The sequence below is a fragment of the Metarhizium album genome (assembly GCF_000804445.1).
Source record: "Metarhizium album ARSEF 1941 chromosome Unknown scaffold_7, whole genome shotgun sequence".
Lineage (NCBI taxonomy): Eukaryota > Fungi > Ascomycota > Sordariomycetes > Hypocreales > Clavicipitaceae > Metarhizium > Metarhizium album.
In genome coordinates this window covers 428,651-445,004 of record NW_024467581.1, presented here as the reverse complement: position 1 = coordinate 445,004, position 16,354 = coordinate 428,651, and the positions used below count along the sequence as shown (strand labels likewise).

The 16,354-nt window shown below is 57.0% G+C and overlaps 4 protein-coding genes across 4 annotated transcripts; 1 reads left to right on the top strand and 3 right to left on the bottom strand.

Moving 5' to 3' along the window:
* Positions 1-1,113: 1,113 nt before the first annotated feature.
* Positions 1,114-1,841, top strand: MAM_03600 (Zn(2)-C6 fungal-type DNA-binding domain protein; the record flags this gene model as incomplete). The annotated part of the gene is made up of 2 exons (XM_040822399.1): positions 1,114-1,233; positions 1,287-1,841. 2 exons carry the CDS (start codon positions 1,114-1,116, stop codon positions 1,839-1,841), a joined length of 675 nt encoding a protein of 224 aa, XP_040679542.1.
* A 200-nt stretch (positions 1,842-2,041) lies between these two features.
* Positions 2,042-5,017, bottom strand: MAM_03599 (uncharacterized protein; the record flags this gene model as incomplete). The annotated part of the gene is made up of 1 exon (XM_040822398.1): positions 2,042-5,017. One exon carries the CDS (start codon positions 5,015-5,017, stop codon positions 2,042-2,044), a length of 2,976 nt encoding a protein of 991 aa, XP_040679541.1.
* Positions 5,018-5,919: 902 nt separating this feature from the next.
* MAM_03598 (uncharacterized protein) lies at positions 5,920-6,399 on the bottom strand (the record flags this gene model as incomplete). Its single annotated transcript, XM_040822397.1, has 3 exons — positions 5,920-6,085; positions 6,225-6,285; positions 6,369-6,399. 3 exons carry the CDS (start codon positions 6,397-6,399, stop codon positions 5,920-5,922), a joined length of 258 nt encoding a protein of 85 aa, XP_040679540.1.
* Positions 6,400-9,297: 2,898 nt separating this feature from the next.
* On the bottom strand, positions 9,298-16,226 carry MAM_03597 (calcium-transporting ATPase 3; the record flags this gene model as incomplete). The annotated part of the gene is made up of 11 exons (XM_040822396.1): positions 9,298-10,056; positions 10,111-12,001; positions 12,099-12,494; positions 12,552-12,894; positions 13,420-13,467; positions 13,518-13,555; positions 14,050-14,167; positions 14,632-14,826; positions 15,012-15,278; positions 15,338-16,127; positions 16,176-16,226. The coding sequence occupies 11 exons, from the start codon at positions 16,224-16,226 to the stop codon at positions 9,298-9,300; spliced, it is 4,896 nt and encodes a 1,631-aa protein (XP_040679539.1).
* Positions 16,227-16,354: the final 128 nt, after the last annotated feature.

The window sequence follows — 16,354 nt, the reverse complement described above, 5'->3', positions numbered from 1 at the left end:
CCCCTGAGGAGGACAGTTGCAAATGCATCATCAATCGCGCAGCTGACGGCAGTGGTGATGGCCGCAGTCGATGCCGGAATTATTAATCAGGACGAGGTGCCCCGTACACGTCGTCTAGAGCAGAGCAAGGCGGACGAGGAGTCGAGGACCGCAGCACCAGCATTGGTCGATTTTATCCAGGAACCCGGGAGTCGGCGACGCGGCGTGAGGCGGTATGGGGAGCCGACAAAGACACGGGGGAGGTGGCATGCAAAGGCGAAGCCGCAGTCCGCCTTTTCAGCCCTGCCAGAAGACAAAGAGAGCTAGCTATTCATACTGTGTGTGGTGCCAGGGCCCTTCTAAGTTCTTGCCTTGCGGACTTCCAATTGACAAGGTCTCTCCTTCCCGTCGGTCCGCTCCCCCCACCGCGACTAGTGGCACAACCCCAGACTGGAAGACCAAACCCGCCGGCCAATGGCATCGCTGTATGAACGAGCCCCCACAGCCCCATCCAGTTCTCATCTTGTCGCCCCGCCGCCGCCGCCGACGCCGCCGCCAACCACGGACCCGATCGCGGCTGCCCCGCACCACCTTCCGTATTCGGGCCCAACGTGCCGCCCCTCCGTCTGTCTCTCGTTCTCGCGTCCTCGTCATCGCCAATTTTGACCCGTTTGAGCACGACTTGGACAACCGCCCGACACACGCGTGCTCTTGACCACAACGCCAGCCCTACGGACTGACGGACGCATCGCTCACCCTTCACCCTGACCATGCCACATGGAGAGAGGCACCACGTCCCGGCGCAGCCCCTGATCCTGATGGGTCGGCCAAATCCCAGTCGCCCCAATGGAAGACGGGACGCTGGCTGGCGTTGAACTCCGTAAGGCGTGTCAGACGGGCGCCCGACTCTCTCATCTCCCCGAGCATAAAAGGAAATCGTCGTCTCGCGGCCTCCCGTCCCGCTGGATGCCGGGGATCCTCCTTCTCCGATACAGATCAGATTCGCCTCGTCTTGTCGTCCCCTCTCTCCCGACCACGTCGATCGCCCCGGTTCTCGATTTACTGTTCCGGGCCCTGTCCCTCTTCTCCCTCCTCCCCCGCCTCTCCGTTTCGTCTCCCCGACAGCCCTCGGCCATGCTCAGCGCCTGGAGATACGGCTCAGACACAAAAGAGGTCGCCGTCGCGCGGGCCTACGACCCTGCCAACGGCCGCTCCAGCAAGATCCAGGCTTGCAAAATCTGCCGCGAGAAAAAGGTGCCTCCCTCCGCCTCCGCCTCTGCCCAGCCTGCTAAGACCAGCCTTGCAAGACCCGCTGCGACGGCGACGGCTACGGCGCCTGCAACAGATGCCGCTGCAAAGGGCTGACGTGCGAGTACGCCGGCTGCGCCAAGCCCAAGAGGTCGCCGCGCCTCTCCAGGTCGACCGCCGCCTCGTCGATATGCAAGCCCCGTCCCCAGTCGGCCCGGAAGCACGGGCTCCTCGGCGCCGGCGCCGACTCCGACTCCAGCGACGCGCGATCCGACAAGACCGTCTCGCCGGTGCCGTGGCACATGGGCGTGGGCATGGGCATGGGCATGGGCGCGGGCGCGGGCCCGCTGCCCGTCTTTGACGCCGCGGCCAACTTCGCCATTGACCCTCTGCTGCTGCAGGGCGTGCACGAGCCGTGCGGCACCGGGTTCGAGCTCCCAGGCACCGCCGGCCTGGACACGCAGTACCTCGTTGCCGGGAGCGTGTGTCACGGCCTGCAGGACAGCGGGTTCCACGTGTCCTGGGAGCACGGGGATGACGAGGCCCCAACTCCAAGGCAGTACGGGCACGGGCACGGGTACGAGTCGAGGTGGTCGCTGAACGGAGTAGCATAACGTAACGGTTCGGGACAAGAGCCGCAAACCGGCCAGGTTGAAGTGCGCCCTGAAGGGCCCAGGACACTCATAGATGACGGCACGCAAGATTGATACATGTACTAGATATATTACGAGCTATATTCAGCCATGAATTCCTTATTGCCCCCCGGTTCAATGTGAGTGTGCTGTCGCCTCTGAAGTCGATCCAGCCAGCACGCTCACGCGGCCTCTCCCCAGTCATGTACGACGTGGGCCTCTCCCAGCGTTGCCTTGAGCGCCTCGACCGCGTCGTCAATCGTCGACAGCAACGTCACGTACGACGACACGGCGACGCAGTAGCGTCTGTATTCGGCGCTCCTGACCAGGTCGACCGTCAACTCGGCCCGCTCGTGCCGCGCATACCACGCCACGAAGCAGCTGTGCACGAGGGGCGCGGGCAGTCGCTCCGGCAGGGGCGCCCCCGTCCGCAGGGACGACTCGACAATCGCCAGGACGGACATGACGTTTCCCACGACGCCGTCGTCGAGCATGCCCACTGTCCCGGCGAGCCGGGCCTGCAGGTGCTTCGGCAGCGTGCACGACAGGACCAACAGCTTGCCGAGGCACTGGTTCATTCTGCTGCAGTGCTCCCTCGTCGCGAGCAGGACCTTGTGGTCGAACGGCGTGGAGCTCACCTCCACCTTGAGCAGGCGAATGGCGGCAGTGAGGTGGACGAGCGTCTCCGCGACCTTGAGGGTGATGTTCTCGGCGGCGGCGGTGGCGGCGGCGCCCGGGTCCAGGTTCCGTCTCTCGCCGTCCGCTCGGCTCCACTGGGATATGAGCAGCGCATAGTGGTCGCTGAGAGACCGGACCGTGTTGGCAAGCGTCTTGCAGACGTACCGGGTCGCGGAGGGAGGTCGAGGGAAGACTTGCACGACGAGGGCGGCGGCGAAACCGATGAGGACCGTGACGAGGCGTCTCCAAAAGGCCACGTAGCCGACGCCCGGCAGTCCGTACTGCGCAATGTGGTTCTGGTCCCAGCTGAAGCCGATGATCAGCACAAACGTCGAGGCGGTCATGATGCTGGCTTGGGCAAACGCCGGCGGCAGGTAGAGGCGCCACCACATGAGGATGGATGAGGCGACCGCCGTGGTGGCCCCGAGGCCATACGGGTTGCCGATGCCGTTGCCCGAGCCCGCGTACCAAGCTGCCAGGGCCAGCGCGCCGCCGAGGATGGTACCGAGTCCTCGGGACACGAGAGAAAAAGTGAAGTCGGCCATGTACATGAGGAGACACGTCTGTGCCGTGATCACGGCCCAGATGCCCTTTTCGCGGTAGAAGAAACCGGCCGTGCTGGGGAGCACAGCCGGAACGGACAGCGCAATCGTCACAATGACCATGCGCAGAGCGTACATGCCGCCGGGGTTGGTAAACCATTTGTACGTGCCCACGAGCGCCCGCGTAGGGAATGGCCTTTGCTTCCTGGGAGAAGCGGTGCCTCTGCTAACGAGACGCAGCCGCCTGTGTGTCTCCTCGGCCTGTGCCGAAGCATCGTCCGGGTCTTCGGCAGGCACCGTGGAGGCACCGGCGCCCGGAAATGGGACGCTGCGGCTGAGCAGCCAGGAAAGGGCGTAGCGGAGGCGAGACGGGATCCAAACGCGCGTCGTGGTTCGCAATTCCAGCAGCTCCAGAATGTGCTCCAACATGGCCTCCGTAGTAGCGGCTGTACCAAGGATGCGCTCCTCGAGCACCATGGAGAGAACGATGCCGTTGAGAGAGAGGGGATTGGTGTCCTTTCGATCCTTCAACTGACCTTGGTCGTCGAACAAGTCGGCATGAGCACCTACGACGGCGTCGTTGATTTTGACGACACATGATTCTCGGACAGACTGCAATTTAGCCCGAAGCTCGGCCAGCTCTTGCTTGAGACCGTCGAGACGGTTGGTCCGGGCGGTGCCAAAGTACCATCTTCCCGTATTTATGGTGTGAACTGTATCGGCGGCGGCTTGGATGGCCCGTGAGTTTACGTCAAGAATCTCGGCTGTTGCATCTCTGAGCGTGTCCAGCAAGCCGGGGCGGATGGAACTCTGCTCCGGACTTTTCAAGGCGTCGACGACATCTGCGTCGAGTGAAGCCTTGTCGAGGTCGCTCCCTTCCTTGCCGCTGCCGTCATCGGCACGTTGCGGATCGAGTGTTGGCCGAACCGTCCCGAGCCTCTCAGCTCTGGCCGCCGCCGATGCCCGTGCCGAGTGAAAGTCGAGTAGGAGAATGGCGGCGGCAGTGGCATCGCGGACTCGGCCCTGTAAAGTCTTGACGTCGTCGGCGTTCCATCTGCCCCGCGAAAGATCAAGCGGGAGGAACGCAAGGGCCGGCTCCATAGCCTTGAAGCTGCCGATGATGGCATCCTTGGAGGCTCTCAACTGTGCGTCGTCCAAGGTTTTGTCGCCAGCAAAGTACCGTCGTGTCGAGTCCACAGGCGCGTCGAGCAGCCGAATCAACTGTTCCACTTGACCCAAGACGACATACGACGTCGACTGGGGGAAGACGAAGAGGCAACACACGGCGCCCAGGCCAATACCGATGGCGCCCGGCTTGACAAACACCTGGGCGAGCGTGGAGTTGAACTTGGTCGAGATGGGGCCGGTCAGCAAAAAGACGTCGATGACAATGGTGCCAAACAGCTGCAGCAAGACCATCTTGGGGTTGGCGCTCCGCAGCCGTGCCAGAGCGTAGATGAAGAGGCCACACATGGCAAAGTATGTCACCACCACCCGGGCGTCAAGCATGAAGCCGTCGTAGATGAGCTCCTGGGCGACGGCGGCGGGCGACCGGCCGGTTGGTTGGCAACGACAGCCGCCTGCCGCTGCAGAGACTGCACAAGTGCCCGGGTTTCTTGGTCTGGCCGAGCTGCCATGGCCGCCTTCATGGACAAGAGACCCCAGGCCCAGGCCAGACACATGCCCAGGAGCAGCGACAGGGAGGCGAGCAGGTAGACCATCAGAATGCCGGCTGGCGGGACAATGTACAGGACAATGGCGCCGAAGAAGGTGGCGACGCCGATGTTCTGCAGCACAGGGTCGACGAAGATGAGGATCGTGGCCGCCCATGCCGCGGCCCAGCAGCGAAGAGCGACCTTGACGTCGTTGGCGTTGGCGTGCCTCAGCCATCCGGGCAGCCTCGAAGGCGTCGGACTCGGAGTCGGCGTCGATTGGCATCGTTGCTGTTTGCGCGCCGCGATCGCCTCGTCCATGGCCTTTGCCGGCTGTGATGGTTTTTGTTGACGACGGAAAAGCGGCGGCGACCCACCGCACGACTCCGGTACTGCCTGGCCCTAACCCTAACCCCAAGCCTCGGCTGCACCTGGCCAGATCAACTCGGGCGACCGAGGCGCGATGATGCGTCATTCAACGAACCTGCGTCGGCCAGGGGCCCCCTCGACATGCTATTTAAAGCCCGTGAGCAGGTGATTGCCCAGGCCGTCCGTGTCCGTCGCCGCGGATTTACAATCTCATCTCATGGTCCAGCCAAGGATCTTCTGCACAAGACAGCCAGCCCAAGACCTCGGCCGTCTCCGAATATACCTCAAAGGTCAAACCCCAGCTTCCATCACGAGGCAGAGCAACTGCGGAGTCGTCGCTTGCTTTACAAGGTGGCAATGTAAAGCGCGCATCAGCAGCTCCGCAGCCCGAGGAGCCAAGGGCCAAGCAAGCAAGGAGAAGAAGCCAGAGCCATGACGGCCCAAGCCGCCCGCGCCCAGCCCTGCCGGCGAAGATGAAAATGCCTCAAAGCACAAGACTAGCCAAGCCAAGCCGCAGACGCACGCAGGCACTTTCGCCCTCTGCATCTGCATGCCGCGCGCGCTGTGTGACCCCAACGCGCATATATTGCCAGCCGCTGCCAGCCACGTCAGACATGCAAGAGTGTGCACCGCGGGCACATGTGCTTTTCGAGCACGACACACGACAACACGACAACACGACAACACGACACAGCTACGAGCTCATAGCTATACTTGACCGTGGCAAAAAAGAGAGGGAAACAAACTTCACTCGAGCGGCCGTGACAGACGGGTCAGCGAAATGAGTGTATATTGAGTAGCAACAGTTAACCCTAGGACTCAGAGCGCCGAGTTTACAAGTCCCACGCCGGCGCTTGCAATATATCGTGGCTTCCCATCTAGCTCGCTGAGCGACTTGTTCCCGGCTTTGTAGGCAGCGGCAATGTGCTCTACTTGTTCGGCTTGAAGTCGCGTCATGGCGGGGAGGTCTCGGAGGCGCTTAATGCTGCGCATTTCGAACGTTAGCACGTTTTCTCGTCTAGTACGCTTGCTCGTCTCTTGTACTTGGGTAGACCCTAGAGTATATATATATACACACACACACACACAGAGAGAGAGACAGAGAGAGACGAAGGACAACTTACGCCGCAGCTGGAGCAGGAGCATCCGTCGCAGGAGCCGGAGCAGGAGCAAGTAGAGCAGTTGCTGTGTACAGCGTCAGCTTTTCTCATTTCCCGTCAGAAAGCTTTGGTGTCGAGGAACCGAGCCAGAGCCGTCCGCTTGACAACAAAAAGTCATGATTGCATACCAGGGAGCCATTGTGAAATGGTTTGCTGGAGAGATATTTGTAGTAGGTGGTAAGTGGTAAGTAGTAGCGGTATACAAACTTTGTCTTGAATCTTGATTGCCAGTGATACAGAAGAAGAGAAAAGGCAAAAGACGCGCAACATGCCGTTCCTGGAGCCCCTACTTATACTTTTTCCTCTTCTTGCTCTGCCTGCTTCTTCACGCTGCGCTCGCGGGTCCGGAGTATATGCGCCTGGCGTTGTTTCCCAAGGTCCCGACTTCCAGGCTGTCTCATGACGACTATGGCCGGCCTGAAGCTCCTCATCTGCACGCGTGCGGGCGGCGCCACCACAAAGCGCGGGTTGTTCGATACGGTGAGAGAGCTACCACGTTTCATCCAGGGAGATGCATTGCATCGATGCCCTCTTGCTGCAAGCACTGTTGCTCTCTTCGCTCTCTTCCCCGCTTCATCGTGGGCCATCGGGGGCCCATGGGACATCATGTAGGGTTCGGAGATGGGCTGATTGGTCGGTGTGGGAGACGCTCTTCAGCCGGGACCGGGTTGCCAGATGGCATGGCTTGAGGGACATGGTTGTAAGACAACACAATCAGCTTTGTGAGCGTACCATGTACCAAGGCAAAGGATCGGCCTGTCCCTGTTCTTCTTTCCCCTGCAAAATGGACAGAGGAAGAGGCAAGAAAACAGGGAATCGGGCTTTAAGCTGTAACAGGAGACTGAGACTGATCCGGCGGGCCGATAACTTATTTCTCACGGCAACCGCGGCAACACTCGACGACAGAGCAAGCCTTCAACGTACCCTGCCTGACTCGTGCCTCTCCAACGGGCAGATGGATCCGACAGAAGCCGTACGAGGCTTGATAGCAGGCCACAGCCTTCCATGGCACATCCAAGTTGCCTCACGGCGGCTGCGTTCTTGCAGGCTGTAGCTACCAGGCACGAGTAGCCGGCCCTGGATAAGATGCGAGTCCAGAACTTGGAGAGTCGGCATGTCCCTGAGAGAGAGCATGGCATGGCGCTTGTTTTGTCTGCGACTTGAACGTCCCACGAACAGGCAAAGGCCACTCCAAGAGCAAGAGTCCGCATGTACGCAAACTAGGCCGCATGAAGCATGAAGCATGATGCATGATGCATGGAGCAAATCCACCAGAATACTTCCTCGACGGATCAACGGCCAGCAAAGACCATCAACAGAGAGGGTCTTGAGTCTCGACGCAAGCCCTTCACCGATGGGACGCAGCTGTACGCCTCGTCGGAAAGGAAATGTCGCATGAGAACGGCCTCTCGTGCCCCGTATGTACTGTACTCGTGCTGCACGTATGTGTATGTAAGGGGGAGGACAAGAAAAGAACAGAAAAAATGACATGTATTGGCCACGATCGATTCGAGCCCGAGCAAAGCCCGCCGCCCCCAACAGTTGAAAGTTGCGACAAAGGAAGAGGCAAGGACGGCGGGAACCAGCCAAAGGAAAATGCCAAGCTGAGCCAAGTCAGGTGAGGCATGAATGATGGGAGAGAAGGGAGTTGCCACGGGCAGCGACGATGATGAAGAAACAGACTCACATGCTCGAGCCGTATTCCCAGCGAGCACCTCGCACTGACGAGAGCAACTCAGAGCTGAGAGCCGAAAGGGGCGGCTGAAGTAGAAAATGCAACCGTCCAGCTTCAGCGGCGATGAGAGAAGTCGCCGCGAAAAAAACTGCCCATGCGAGAGAGACGAGGCCTTCTTCCCCGTAGGGAGCATGTCCAGCCGAACCGAACTGAGCACATGTGAGAAGCAAATCCAAGAAAGATGGCGCCATTCTGCATTTCGGTCGAGTCCCTTCTCGTCCTCATCCATCTGTCGAGCTGTCGTAGTAGAACAGTGGAATACCCCTGGGCAGAGCCAAGTTGGATCCTCATCAGCCTTCGTCAATCCTCGTCAGTCTTCGGTCCAGGGCCCGGGGCTGTTTCTGACCCAGTTCTCGGCTCGATCAGCCATTCCCAGTCCCAGGTCCAGTCCCGAATCCTGGTTGAGAAGTCGAGGCGAGAGTACAAATTCAAAAATTCAAAGACGGCGTGTCCGGAGGAGGGGGGCATCTCGAGGCTTTATATCGTCGGCCACGACGCTTACGATGCGTCGGTGACGCTGCTACGAGTCTAGACGCATTCCTTGAGACACTCGTCACATCCGCGGCCTGGAAAACGACGCTGCCGACGACGGCAGTCCATCAAGGTCGACGACGATGATAAGGGGGGTGGCCATCAAGGTTCATGGGCTGGGATTTCTCGTCGACTGACGACGTCGAGCCGGGAGGAGAAGAGGATTTGTCGTGCCAGGTTGAGCTTGTGTCACAATCCGTCGGCATGATTTTGGATTCCGCCAACACGTTACTCCGTACTCCGTACTTGAGTGTCAATCGCCCCCATGTCGGTGATGCTAATTACTTGCGATCCTGTCTGGTCTGCCGAGTACAAGCTTTGGGAACCTAGCCAGCCATGCTGTATCATGGTCATGACGACTATGTTTGCGGCTGCACCGACGACACCTTTCGCCTGGTACTACTCCGTATTACGTGGAGGACATGTCGTGAACAGAGAGCAACCACCCGTCTCTAGAGGTCGGATTCACCCATAGATGGGCTGTGGTTTAAGCCCGACACATTGCTCACACAATCCTTTGCCAAGTGTGTCCTTCATTGAATCACATGCGGACCGGGCCAGACTTTACTAGCCAGCCCTCAAGCGGTTGCAAACGGAGAAGAGCAGATGTACCACCGCTTTGATCCTCGACCGGTTGCGTCAGCGGCAACCACATGCTACTCGTTATCCGTGGACAGGAAATCCGTGATATTGATGCAAGCTAGATATTCTCATGGTTAAATTCCGAAAAAAAACCTGTCCGGACTCCCCACCATCATCACACGCCCAGCATTAAACTTGACCGGCCATCGTTGGATGCCCATCTACCCCGAGGCCAAGACCTCGCTTGGCAGCCTTCCACGACTCCACGAGCCCGACATACGTCACAACGCACCCTGCTACTACGCCCCATTCCCACGTAAGACCTGTATGCTTGAACACGGCAGTGTTGACGTATGGGATGTAAATGACGGGAAACGTAGCAAGGAAACCGGCTACGACGGACCAAAACAAGAATTTGTTGTGATAAACAGTCCTGAGTACCGAAAATGGACCGGACCATCGCTTGTCCATGCTGAACAAACTTCGATGGAAATGCTTGACTTCCCATGCTGTAACAAGAAGCAAGAAACTCAACGTCGCAAATGTTGCCGCCCTGGCGCGGAAAATTGGGGCGCAGACTCCACCTGGACCGTCGTTGCATCCATGAGCTAGGTCATGGAATCCCTCTCCGGAAGCCGCGTATGCTACCAGCATGAATGCCGCCAAACATAACGAGCCCATGAAAGAACCGTACATGAGCTGATCGCGAACGAGATCGAATGTAAAGACACCAGAGCGCAGACTCCGAGGTGGCCGCTGCAAAATATCAGGCTGAGCTTCCTCAAGGCCCAGACCAAGAGCCAGGGGAGAGGAAATGACAAGATTCGCCCACAGGATCTCTAGGGGAGACAATGGAAACACCGGGACTGCCTCATCGTCTTGAAAAGCCAAGCCTATCAAAAGCAAAATAACTTGAGCTAAATTGGACGTAAGGAGATGCAGCAGGAACTATATGTGACGCACGTTAGCAGATAGTTTGGTCAATAGTCCAGGTCCGTGTACCTTTTGAATATTGTCAGATAATCTCCGGCCTTCCCTGATACCGGTAACGATAGAAGCAAAGTTATCATCTGTGAGAACCATGTCGGATGCTTCCTTGGCAACGTCACTTCCGCGGTCGCCCATAGCAATGCCGACGTCTGCCTGCTTTAAAGCCGGGGAATCATTGACGCCATCGCCAGTCATGATGCAAAATGCTCTTCGGCGGTGGAGGGCCTGAATGACTCTGACCTTGGTCAACGGACTGCACCTGGCAATTACCAGAGGAATAGAATCAAGTGCGTCGATTTGCTCATCAGTCATGTTGCCAAGTTCAGCAGCAGACATGACTGTCGTTGGAGCCAGCGGCACGTCTCTGGGCAGGATGCCAACTTCATAGGCGATGGTGGTAGCAGTCTTGATATGGTCACCAGTAACCATGTGAACCGTGACTCCAGCTTCCAGACATTGTTTCACAGCTCCCGCGGTCTCGGGCCTAGGCGGGTCATAAAGCCCAGCAAGACCGAGGAAACGTAGATGGGACTCGACCTTGGAACGATCCTGGAAGTCGCCAATCGCTCCCTCCATGAGCTTGTCCGCAATACACAGGACTCGAAGACCTTCCCCAGCAAATTCTTCGGCCTTTGCGCGAATCGCCTTTTTCGTTCCCTCGTCCTCGGCTAAGATTGGAAGAATTACTTCGAATGCGCCCTTGGTGTAAACGTGCCGTTGCCGTTCCAAGCCATTACCATAGACAACACTCATGAGCTTGCATGAAGAGTCAAACGGGTGCTCAGCGGTCAACAGATCGCTCCCAGTCGTTTTCCCAAATCGCATGGCAAACACCTTGAGTGCAATTTCCGTAGGCTCGCCCACAGCTTTCCATTCTGCGGGCTCAAAGGCTGTGGTAACGCTGCTGGAATCGGTTTCAGACTCCTTCTTTCCATCTGAGACGGTGGCATTATTGCACAAAACAAGAGCATCGAGGAACAGGTTGATGCAGGTTCCGACGAGAGAAGCAGACCAGGACACGTTCCCACTGCTTGGGTCGTAAGGATCAGACGTCCCATCGACCGTACCGGTTAGACCACCACGAAGCCAAACCTTACGAGTAATCATGCGGCCTTGGGTAAGAGTTCCGGTCTTGTCGGAACAAATATTGGTCACGCCGCCTACTGCCTCGAGGGACGGCATTTGGCGCACAATGACATGGCCTTTAACCATTGCTTTTGTTGCAACCGCCATTGTCACAGTCAGCACGGCGAGAAGGGATTCGGGAATGACCGCCACGCCAACGCAGATGCCGTAGAGAAGGATATCGTCGTCGATGTCCCATAGATTGACCGAGAAGACAATGACGACAAGAAGAATGGCGAAGACAAAAAGAAGCAGGGCAAACTTGCTAAGAGTCACTTGCAGAGGAGTCCCTTCGAGGCCTAAAATTCTACGAACAGATTGGTAGGACGAGTAGAGGGCCTTGACCGCTGCATTACTGCCATTGACCTCCCTCTTTTCCCTGCGCAAGAGCTCGGCAATCTGGCCAACCTCTGTGTCCATTCCGGTTGAGATGACAATGCCAGTAGCGCGGCCAAGGGTGACGGAGCTACCGCTGAAGGCCAGATTGATACGGTCACCAACGGGCATGTCAGGGTCGGTAAACACCGCTTCGGGCTTCTTGCTGATGGCTACAGACTCGCCAGTCAGATGTGCCTCGTCAGTGGACAAGTTCATACCCTGGACCAGGCGCAAATCTGCTGGCACTACGTCACCAGTCGCAAGAGAGACCAGGTCGCCTATGACAAGTGTCTCGGCTTTCACGGTATAGCTGTGGCCATCTCGAATAACCTTGCATTTGGGCGTAGACAGCGCGTAGAGAGATTGGATAGTCTGCTCTGCACGGTAGTCTTGAATTAACCTGGGCCGCGTTAGCGAGAACGGTATAGAGCCAAACTTGGATCTCCCAGAGCACCGTCACCGAAGTGAAGGCCGAAATAGTGATGAGTCATTCTTACCCAACGACAATATTGAGCACAATTACGGCAATTACCACGCTGCCCTCGACAAAGTCGCCAATAATGTAGGATATTGCAGCGACAGCGATGAGGACAAGAGTTAGAGCATTGGCGACTTGCTGCAAAAAGATTTTCCAAATGGAGAGACCCCGAGCTCCTTTGATAGCATTGGGACCGTCCCGGGCCAACCGGGCGGCCGCCTCGTCGTCGCTCAGCCCATGGTCTTGGTCGGTGGCGAGCTGTTCAGCAACGTGTTGGGCAGAATGCGTATGATGACAATTTGGCTTTTCACTTGAAAAGGATATATCGGGAGGTTCCGCTATAGGTGGCTGGTCGTCGGGGCCGGCGATGGCCTCCGAGTCCGAGGAGGAGTTGGTGTGTTCTGCACCATTCGCACTGACAACAAGAGGTTCTCCCATCGAACGTGTATATCAAGCTGCGCCGCGAGCAGACTTGGTAAGATGGAAGGAAAGGTGAAAGAGCCGATGTAGGCGGAAGCCGAGGAGGACTGCAAAGTCCCTACTATCAGTGGGATGCTGGCGTCGAGGTCCGACTTCCACAAAGAAGAGGAATCGGATGGACGATGAAGAAGTAGCAGGGACTAAAGCAATGAAGGCCCGAGGATGGCGATGAAAGAAGAAGAAGAAGAAGAAGAAAAGCAGCACAAAACAACGGCGAGGAAAAGACACGCAGTTGAGAGCAGGGGATGCATCCACCTTGGTCACGAGCATGGAGAGTCCCGGAGCTTGAAGCTGGGCAAGCCAAGCCCAGATGGGCCCCGTGTGCCAGGAAGTGGCTGATTATCTTGAACATGGCCAGCGTGATGTCTAATGACTGATGACTGACGAGTCAACGAGGATGACCGAGGAGTCGAGGACCGAAGGAACAAATGAGATTGATGCGGAGGGTAAAGAAACAAGCTAACTGGCGCCTTCCGTGCATAGAAGCAGACAATCAGTGCGCCATGCCCCACCAGTGATGTTGAACTTTAAGCCCTACCTTAAAGTACCTAGGTACCTACCTTAAGTAGGTAGGTGGTTTACGTAAGTAGGTCTAGGTACTTAACCTACCAGGGTACTTACTCGAGTACTCACTTGGTACGAGCGTCCATACTTGGATGTAGCCTCGATCCCATTTTATGCTGTCTCGTCCTCTGGCGAGTTGGAACGGTTCGCACAAAATAGTAAGGTAACTACGGAGTAGTGAGGCCAAGGATTTGGTCGAGATTTAGGTTGGTGCCAAGATGGACGATCCACTTTGAGTGTGGCTGAGTTGCACGACATACTGGAGACGTGCGGCGTGCTGGTGGTCTGTAACTTACTACGAGGCACTCTGGAGCGTGACACAACCGCAGAGTCCCATGGCATGCCTACTTCTTACGGAGTAAGGTACGGAGTAGTTACCTAGGTAGTTACGTACCTACGTATCCCTTGGCGGCGTCCTCGTTGGCTGGCCTGCTGACTGCCCAGTCAAACGTCGTTTCTAACTAATTCTTTTTCAACATCCACCATCCCCGCGTGGCCCAAGAGTCTCGTCCAAGCCGTTCAAGACTAGGCAGCGCCGAGTCTCCATTGCGCGTCGGGGTGGCGTTCGAGATGCCGCCATCATTCACTCGTCCTTTCCTTGTCCTACCCATCGCTTGGCCCGATGTGTCTTGGCACCTGCGGCGTCCCGGTAATCGTCATCTTTACGTTAGCAAACGGTCACCTGTCGGAGTAATGCCTCCATCCGACGCCGTCGAATAGATCCGAAAGATTGGGACCGGCTCTCTCTCTTCCCTCACAGGCTACCGCACCATCTGGTCTTCGAGAAATGGTTACCCTGCAGACCATCCCCCAACCCAGGCGCCGCCCCTCAATCAACACAGACTTGAAACCAAGGTTGCATCAACATTTTAAGCATAACGTTGAACCCGCCTTTGTCCTCTACAAGGATTGCAAACTTGGCATACCTAGGTCCATGTCGAGGACCCGGCGTTGCATCTGCGAGAATGGCCATTCGGAATTTGAGACGGCGATAATGTGTCGTGAGTCTTGCCATGTCGTGCTCACGGCCGTGCTGGACATCCGCTGAAGCTGTTTAGTTGCTTGCCTGACACGACACCTCTCGCGGGTTGGTACCCAATCAGATTGGATGCCGAGAAATGCTCATCCTACTCTTGCTGCTAGCTTCCACCCGCATCACGTGTTGCCCACCTCGAGACACGATGAGATGAGAGACACCTTCCAGACAAAAGTTAGATGCCATTTTCAGGTACTAGCACATGGCCTACTGGATCTGGAGCATCGTTGTGACATCCAAAAGCCGTCAGGTATTTGTGCTGGGCACGGGCGGCCCAAAAAAGTAGCAAGGCACATGTCTCCAATATCAAAACGGAATCTTCATCCATGTTTGGGTATTGCGCCTCCCACGAAAGCCGGTGCCAATAGCACTTTGCATCCCAAACTCCTACATGACAAAACGACTCACCCCAAAAGATTAATATACGGCTCCGGCCAACTCCCCAAAACTAACGGCCTATCACCCAGCCTACCACCCACCGGCGCCAACAACTTAATCTTCCGCCTCTCCTCATCAACATCAGAAACATACACGAAACCCATCACTGTCGCAGCCCTCACCACCTCGGGAGGATCCTTGGGCGAAGCGTGCATGATGGCAAACGTCCAGTGTTGCATGGTGGACGAGGGTCCATCGCGGGACAATGTTGCTTTTTCGTACGCCGAGTCTATGAATAGTTAGGATCCATTGAATAATGTTCTACATTCTGGCTGTGGCGCGCGCATGGTCCCCAGCAGCAAGCCGAATGGCAAGCGTCAATCACGGAAGACCCCTACAAAGCCACAACAGAACGTAGGAGGTCGGATTCGACGACAAATAAAGGCAGAAAAAAAACCTAAAAAAAAAACTCACAATCAGACGCTTTATATATAACAAGCGCATCAAAATCAACCTGTTGAATCTGCGGACTCAACGCTCTCCTAGCGTCCCCGAAGAAATACTCTTTGATGGCCTGTTCCCTTGAATGCTCCAAAAAGCCTTCGTCCCGCTCAACTACGCCTTCTGAGCGATCGAGCCCAATGACGTGGATGACTTCGCCAAGGGAAGTCTTCTCTGCAGAAAAGCGCTTCGAGAGCTCCGCTGTCATTCTATTGGAGCCGAGGACCACGATGATGTTGACTGGCACCGTTAGCTTCCTCCAATCGTCGCGTTCAAACCACATCGGAGCGACAACCTACTAGATAACTCGTCGACAATATGAGCGAGCAGGTCTTCCCCAATCTTACTCTTCTCACTGACGCCCATCGTGTCCACAATCACGCCGGAGCCCCTGACACCCTCGTCCTCGGTGAGCCGCGCACTCACCGTGCCAGCAAGCCTACTCGTCAGCTCTCTGTAGAACTCAGGATCGTCATCCGGCAGATTCCTCCCGTAGTAGTAGACGAGCGGCAGCTTGACAGGAACGGTGCTCGGTCCACTCGTCGGCGTGGTGCCCCATCCGTCAACAGCCTCAGGGTCCATCACCGTGGCGAAAACACTGGCACTCAGCGTCCCCGGCAGGCTCAACATACCCTCCATGGGATCGGCATTCACGACGATAGGTTCGAACCCTTGTCGCGTCGCGTAACTCGCGAGCGTCCTGACGAGCGTACTTTTCCCAGTCGTCGGCGGGCCTGCAATCAGCAGCCTCGGGCCTTCTCTCCGCTCGGCCACGGCCGTTTTCCGCATCTCACTCAGCTGGGCGTGGAGATTCACATATGCATTCGCCGGGTTCGCCTCGGGGGAAGCATATTCCGCGACGAAATCGTCGTCAGTCCGTCCCTCGACCTCGAGCTCGCATCCGTGCCAAGTCAAAATCTTGGATTTGATTGCCCTGAAAGAGTAGGTGTTGCGGACAGCAAGCTCGACGCCATCCTTTTCAGCGGTGCCAGAGAGGACTTTGACGGAGATGATGCGGCCGGCAGGTACTTCGAAACGCCATTCCCAGGCTGGCTTGAGGACGATTGTGCGGGTCGAAGAGGTGACGGTCTAGGAAAGCTGGCTCGTCAGTCATGTGTCGTGCGAAGACTGACGAACGTCGTGGAATATCACCTGCACGGGAATCTGGCCCAAGCCCGGAATTGACATGATGGGGAGGGCTACAAGAACGAGAGTGCGAACCACTTGGTGTCGTGGTCAATCAACGCACCTTGTCGTAAGCTGGTAGGTTGACATAACTGGGGCTCCACTTTTATCAAGCGGCTTCGTCACGACAA